At 35.7% G+C, this 7101-nt stretch overlaps 2 protein-coding genes across 2 annotated transcripts; both read left to right on the top strand.

Annotated features, from left to right (window-relative positions):
• Window positions 1-769: 769 nt before the first annotated feature.
• Window positions 770-4676, top strand: LOC132947505 (uncharacterized). Its single transcript, XM_061017815.1, has 4 exons — window positions 770-1232; window positions 1313-1519; window positions 2582-4592; window positions 4640-4676. The coding sequence occupies exons 1-4, from the start codon at window positions 1076-1078 to the stop codon at window positions 4674-4676; spliced, it is 2412 nt and encodes an 803-aa protein (XP_060873798.1). The 5' UTR covers window positions 770-1075.
• On the top strand, window positions 4518-7101 carry LOC132935262 (uncharacterized). Its single transcript, XM_061001747.1, has 9 exons — window positions 4518-4837; window positions 4897-5007; window positions 5066-5376; window positions 5439-5571; window positions 5626-5710; window positions 5790-5881; window positions 5942-6046; window positions 6110-6605; window positions 6668-7101. Exons 1-9 carry the CDS (start codon window positions 4705-4707, stop codon window positions 6711-6713), a joined length of 1512 nt encoding a protein of 503 aa, XP_060857730.1. The 5' UTR covers window positions 4518-4704; the 3' UTR covers window positions 6714-7101.

The following is a 7101-nucleotide window of genomic DNA, read 5'->3' as shown; positions in this document are numbered from 1 at the left end:
TATCCGTAACGTGTGCGGTGTATAAATCTCCTTATCAGTAATTACTACTATCAACGTTGAGTGTGAAATTAAAAATAAACATATATTATTATTAAATATCGTATGACGCATATATTTATTGTTATGACGGTGTAGATTTATTCAAATAGCCGAAAATCACGAAATAAACGCTTATTGATATAATTCAGAAATATCTACTGTATGTCTACATTTGGAGTACGGTGTAGGTTTTTTTGAAAACGATCAAATAGCCGAAAATCACGAAATAAACGCTTATTGATATAATTCAGAAATATCTACTGTATGTCTATATTTGGAGTACGGTGTAGATTTATTCAAATAGCCGAAAATCACCAAATAAACGCTTATTGATATAATTCAGAAATATCTACTGTATGTCTACATTTGGAGTACGGTGTAGGTTTTTTTGAAAACGATCAAATAGCCGAAAATCACGAAATAAACGCTTATTGATATAATTCAGAAATATCTACTGTATGTCTACATTTGGAGTACGGTGTAGGTTTTTTTGAAAACGATCAAATATCCGAAAATCACGAAATAAACGCTTATTGATATAAATCAGAAATATCTACTGTATGTCTACATTTGGAGTACTGTGTAGGTTTTTTTGAAAACGATCAAATAATCGTATATATCTATTGAATAGATGGCTATTATCCCTTTGTTATCGATACGACCTTGTCGTACACCAGCTGCAGCTGCCGCCGTTGTCAACGGTGTTCAGTGTGTCACAGTTTCTTGTACACGTTCTATGCGTTTGCTCCTTTCGTGTTTTTCAGCATTTATTATTTGCTCGACATTATTTAAAATATAATCAATTATTATTACTCTATGTTTAAAAGGCAACGGCGTTCAGTGTGTTCGTTCAGTGTGTCACAGTTACTTGTACACGTTCTATGTGTTTGCTCCGTTCATGTGTTTTTCAGCATTTATTATTTGTTTGACATTATTTAAAATATAATCAATTATTATCACTCTGTGTTTTAATTTTTACAAGTGTTTTAAACACTATATTATTTTTCATCTCGTTTTTATTTCAAACATTTTAAATATGTTCAACTGCGATCAGTGTCCGTCGGTGTTCGCACGTAAAGACGGTTTGGTTAAACATGAAATAACTCATGCGGGCATACGTTTTCCGTGTACCGTATGTACATCGACATTCAACTATAAATCGCATGTCAATAGACATCTGAAAAATATTCATGGTATGTTATAATTTTTTTTATTCAATATTAATTTATTGTTATTTTTTTTTATTCAATATTAATTTATTGTTATTCCCAAGGTATCGTCAACGTTCCGGCTCACCTCAGACCAATGCCTGCTGCACCGATCATTACACAACCGGTAGAGCAAAGAATCGTTCAGGTTGCTCCAGCTCAAGTTCAGATTGCACCCCAAATATTTGTTCCTGATGTCCCGGCCGGTGGCTCGAACATGTTAACCGAAGACGAAATGTGTATGGAAGCCATGGACGAATTTGAGGATACAGGTTAGTTTTATTTATAAGAATTAGATTTTTAAAAGACCCACTGATTTTAACGGATCATTTTTTAAAAAAGATATACCGACAAGTATTATTGCTCGATCAATCAGATTTTTAAAAATAATTATCGTAAAATAGATTTTTAAAATTCAGCAAATTATCGTACAACACTTAATCAATTACTTAGATTTATTATAAATTTTAAATATAAATTCTATATTTTTTATTTTAAACTTATCAAGTGGTCTGTGAAGGGTATAATAGGATATAATAATCAATGGTATAATAGTTGGAGTATTCCGGCATTGTATCGATCAATTCACTCGTCGCATCCTATGGGGTAATAGTTGGAGTATTCCGGCATTGCACCGGTTGTCAGATCGTTTGATAGATTTAATTTTTTCAACAGATTTTTAAAATTCAGAAAATTATCGTACAACACTTAATCAATTACTTAGATTTATTATAAATTTTAAATATAAATTCTATATTTTTATTTTAAACTTATCAAGTGGTCTGTGAAGCGATCAATGGTATAATAGTTGGAGTATTCCGGCATTGTATCGATCAATTCACTCGTCGCATCCTATGGGGTAATAGTTGGAGTATTCCGGCATTGCACCGGTTGTCAGATCGTTTGATAGATTTAATTTTTTCAACAGATTTTTAAAATTCAGAAAATTATCGTACAACACTTAATCAATTACTTAGATTTATTATAAATTTTAAATATAAATTCTATATTTTTATTTTAAACTTATCAAGTGGTCTGTGAAGCGATCAATGGTATAATAGTTGGAGTATTCCGGCATTGTATCGATCAATTCACTCGTCGCATCCTATGGGGTAATAGTTGGAGTATTCCGGCATTGCACCGGTTGTCAGATCGTTTGGTAGATTTAATTTTTTCAACGCGATTTTTATTATATATCAACATTTTTATAACTTTGTAGTTATATCAGTAGATTTTTTTTCTATTTTTTAAGATTCGTGAGGTTAATTAGATTTCTAATAGATACGGTATTAATTTTATTAGATATTAATATTAGGTTTTTTTTATTTTTAAAGATTCTTACACCGTTACCGTCAACGGTAAACGCGTTTCTACGGCCAATACCGCCTCGGCTGCTAACGTTAAAAGGGTTAGGTTGAATCTCGTTAAGGCTCCAGGGTTTGTAGAAATTTTGTCGTCCGCAAATAGAAAAATAGTTTGGTACTATGCTAAAAATATCGGCAATACAACGATTTATTCCGACTTTATCCGACCCCTCATGCCTGAACTAGTCATTTTATTAAAGACCTCCGTACAAAAACATACTATTAAATTCAACCTGAAGCTCGAAGCTACGTACAACCGGCCCAACGTCCCCAATTCGTCGGAGAACCGGGCATTTAAAACAGTGGCGACAGAAATTTACCCTGACAGCGATATAAGAACTATTGTAGAGAGAGCGTATATGAAGTTGGTTCAGGAGAAAGATGATTACATCGGGAGGGGTAGTGGATTTACACTGGAGTCGATCGATGGGCTGTTGTTGGCCGTGTATAAATATACACCGATGGGCGGCTCGTCGTATATTCAACTACCCGAATATATAGATAGAAAACGGGGGACCATCAACCCACAAAACACGGATCAGGAGTGCTTCAAGTGGGCGATTTTGGCGAGGCTTGTAGCCGAAAATTTATCTGATAGATATAAATATTGTGTCGGAGAAAATTATAAAAAGCATGAGAAAAATTATAATTTTAACGGTATATCGTTCCCGACACCACTATCAGACATCACCAAATTTGAAAAAAATAATAATAACGTCTCTATAAATGTATACGGCCTCGACAAAAAATTCCAGGCACCCCGTAAGTACCCAACGTACGAAGTGTATCCGTTACGTGTGGTCGACGAAGAAAAAAAGGATCATTTCGACCTGTTGTTGGTGACGGACGGCGAAAATAACTCGCACTATGTTTACATTTCGAATTTTTCACGGCTCATACGTGCGCAGAAAACGAGACACAATGGGGGAGTAGTGTTTTGCAAGAGGTGTTTCACATCATTCGATGACAGGCGGCATAAATACAAGTTGAGCGGACAGGAGGCCCTGGACCAACATAAATTGATTTGTGGGGCGCACAAGCCAATTTTACCGGAGATGCCGAAGGAGGGTGATTGTGTTGAATTCAGGGCGTGGAAAAACACGGTTAGGCACCCGTTTGTCATTTACGCGGATTTCGAGGCGATCTTGACGAAGGCGGAGGAGAAAAAAGGGGGGAACACAACAATTATTCAAAATCATGAGCCGATGAGTTATACATTTTTTGTGAAGGCGAGCGATGACGTACCGGCGGAATTATTGGTTCAACACGAGATACCGGCGGGGCCGGTAAAACATAGAGGGAGCGAAAACAGGACAGACGTGGCGAGACATTTTGTGGAGACGATAGTTGATGTGGCCCGGAAAATTGAAGGTCTGATGAAGACGAATATACCTATAACCATGACTGAGGACGAAGAAAAAACACATAAAGAGTGTAATGCGTGTAACTTATGCAAATGCATATTAGCCGGGGGCGGTAAGGTTAGGGATCATGATCATTTAACGGGTAAATTTAGGCAGACCTTGTGCTCTAGGTGTAATTTAGAGTTACAACAGCCTAAATTTGTCCCTGTCTTTTTTCATAATCTCTCAAACTACGACTCGCACTTCATAATCACTGAACTTGGGTATGATACACAGGCGATCAACGTTATACCGAACAGTGAGGAGAAATTTATATCTTTCTCGAAATATATAAGTAGTACCTTCACTGTTCGGTTTATCGACACGTTCCGGTTCATGGCGTCGAGTCTGTCGTCCCCGGCCGAAAATTTAGTTACACCCGAACATGAGAACTTCCGTGAGACAGCCAAACATTTTGTCGCCGGAGATATGCCGCTCGTGACTCGTAAGGGGGTGTACCCGTACGAGTACACAGATAGTTGGGAGCGGCTGGAGGAGACGAGGTTACCGAGGAAGAGAGAATTTTATAGTACGTTGACAGAGACCGGGATTAAGGAGGAAGACTTTGAGCACGCGAAGTTGGTTTGGGACCACTTTGGCTGTACGACGTTGGGCGAGTATTCAGACCTGTATCTCAAAATCGATGTATTGCTGTTGGCTGATGTGTTCGAAAACTTCCGCGACGTGTGCATGAGGGCATACAACCTGGACGCCGCCCATTATTTCACCGCCCCTGGACTTAGTTTCGATGCGATGCTTAAGTTCACGGGGCAAAAGCTGCAGTTGCTGGACGATTACGACATGTTGTTGATGTTCGAGAATGGTTAGTATATTATTTTTAAATGTGTATATAATATATAATAATCTTATTTATTTTTATAGGTATACGTGGTGGATTGGTTCAAGCGAGCAAACGATATGCGAAGGCGAATAATGCAAAGACCCCGGGGTATGATGAGACAAAAGAGAAATCGTGGATAGTGTATCAGGACTGTAAGTATATTTTTTCAAAACTTAATAATATTTTCATACTTATTAAGTTTTTTTATAGGTAACAACTTGTACGGGTGGGCAATGTCCCAGTACATGCCGTACGGTGGGTTCAACTGGGTCGAACCTACATTAAACGGACTTGATGATTTGAACGACACATCACCCATAGGGCGAGTGTATGAGGTGGATGTAACATACCCACAAAAATTACATGATAAGCATAACGACCTGCCTTTCCTGCCGCAAAACAGCGTGCCTCGAGGGTCGAAGGTGAGGAAGTTGATGGCGACATTTGAGAAAAAGGAGAATTACATCATACATTATAGGAACCTACAGCAGGCCATTAAGAATGGTTTGATAGTTGAAAAAGTAAATATTTATATTTTATAAGATTTTAAGCAGATTTTTAACATTTCTCTTATTTTTTATAGGTACACAGAGTTATTCAGTTTAGCCAGTCGGATTGGTTGGCTAAATATATTAAGTTAAACACAGAGATGAGGAAGAAGGCTAAGAACGATTTTGAGAAAGACTTTTTTAAGCTGATGAACAATGCTGTATTTGGTATGTTACTTTATACTATTTATTATATTTTTATTAATATTTTTATTTTTACAGGTAAAACAATGCAATCGAAGAGGAAAGAGATGAAGATGGAGTTGGTGTCGTGTGAGAGGAGGTTGCAGAAACTGATTAACAAGTGGACATTGTTCATCAGCTTAAAAAAGTCTTTCTCAAAATCGTTCTTAGCCTTCTTCCTCATCTCTGTGTTTAACTTAATATACATTCAAACACTGTACCAATTATAATGAAAACCTAAACGCTGTCGCTTTAGAGAATACAATTATTAGATTCGATAAACCTATATATATTGGTAAATATACTTTTTACCACTTTTATCATACATCTATTAACACATTTTATTATTTTTCAGGATTTGCAGTACTAGACATATCAAAAACAATGATGTATGACTATCATTACAATGTAATGAAGAAACACTATGGCCCTAGATTAACTCTTATGTATACTGACACAGGTAAATATAATTAAAATAATCTCATGTATATATTATATTAATTTAATATCATTCTTTTTCTAGATTCACTAGTGTATCACATTCAAACGGATGACTTCTACAAAGACTTGGCGGCTAACAGTAGCTTGTTGGACCGGATGGATACTGGTAACCTACCCAGTGACCATCCGTGCTATGTGATAGAAAGAAAGAAGTCCCCAGGATACTTTTCTGATGAAGTGGATGGTGATATAATTACTGAATTCTGTGGATTGAGAGCCAAGTCATATGCTTTCAATGTGTATGCCGGACCGGAGGAAAGAGTTGGTGGTGAAAAAATCAAAGCGAAGGGGATAAGAGGTCATGTGGTTAAAAACCACATGACTCTTGAAGATCATAGGAAGTGTTTGTTTGAAGAAGATGGATTGGAATTATATACAGAGAATGTGTCGATAAGATCATTCAACCACCAACTGATGACGATAAAAACAAAGAAATTAACGTATAACAGCTATGATGACAAGAGGGTGGTGCTAGAGGATAAAATACATACATTAGCACATGGACATTATAGTATAGAGTGAGTTAATACATTTATATATTTTTAAATTATTGTAATGATTTTACTTTTATATTTTATAGGGAAGATGAACCCGAGGATGAATGGCCTGAACTCGTGGCACTATGAGGTAGATGACAGAGGGCGACGATTGAGTAAACTGGATAAAGAGTTTATGAGGGAGCTTCTTTGTTACACAACTAAATAGTTTTATTTCAGAAACTTTACTTATTTTTTTGTTATATAGTTTTATTGTTTTGTTATATATTGATTATTGTAAATAACTTGTAAATATTATCCTATTAATTGTTATATAATGTAAATACTTGATAATAGATTATTGTGTAATTTGTAAATATTTTTGTAAAATATTAGATTAGTGTATAAATTTGTAGTATTAACACCTTTATAATGTATACTTTGTATGTAAATGTATAATTTTTATATTGTATAATTTGTAAATACTCTATACCGTATCAGTATGCTTTTGCTAGATATGTAAGATAGTTTACAATGT

Source organism: Metopolophium dirhodum, chromosome 1 (assembly GCF_019925205.1).
Source record: "Metopolophium dirhodum isolate CAU chromosome 1, ASM1992520v1, whole genome shotgun sequence".
Classification (NCBI taxonomy): domain Eukaryota; kingdom Metazoa; phylum Arthropoda; class Insecta; order Hemiptera; family Aphididae; genus Metopolophium; species Metopolophium dirhodum.
This window is presented reverse-complemented; position numbering and strand designations above follow the sequence as displayed.

Excerpts from the sequence above, each read along its gene's own strand:
- LOC132935262 (XM_061001747.1), top strand. The coding sequence starts at position 4,705 with ATGAGGGCATACAACCTGGACGCCGCCCATTATTTCACCGCCCCTGGA. Across the intron at positions 5,377-5,438 it reads ATGGTTTGATAGTTGAAAAA|GTACACAGAGTTATTCAGTT; the intron begins GTAAATATTTAT and ends TATTTTTTATAG. Across the intron at positions 6,047-6,109 it reads TCTTATGTATACTGACACAG|ATTCACTAGTGTATCACATT; the intron begins GTAAATATAATT and ends TTCTTTTTCTAG.
- LOC132947505 (XM_061017815.1), top strand. The coding sequence starts at position 1,076 with ATGTTCAACTGCGATCAGTGTCCGTCGGTGTTCGCACGTAAAGACGGT. Across the intron at positions 1,233-1,312 it reads ACATCTGAAAAATATTCATG|GTATCGTCAACGTTCCGGCT; the intron begins GTATGTTATAAT and ends GTTATTCCCAAG. Across the intron at positions 4,593-4,639 it reads GAAGACTTTGAGCACGCGAA|ACCTGTATCTCAAAATCGAT; the intron begins GTTGGTTTGGGA and ends GCGAGTATTCAG.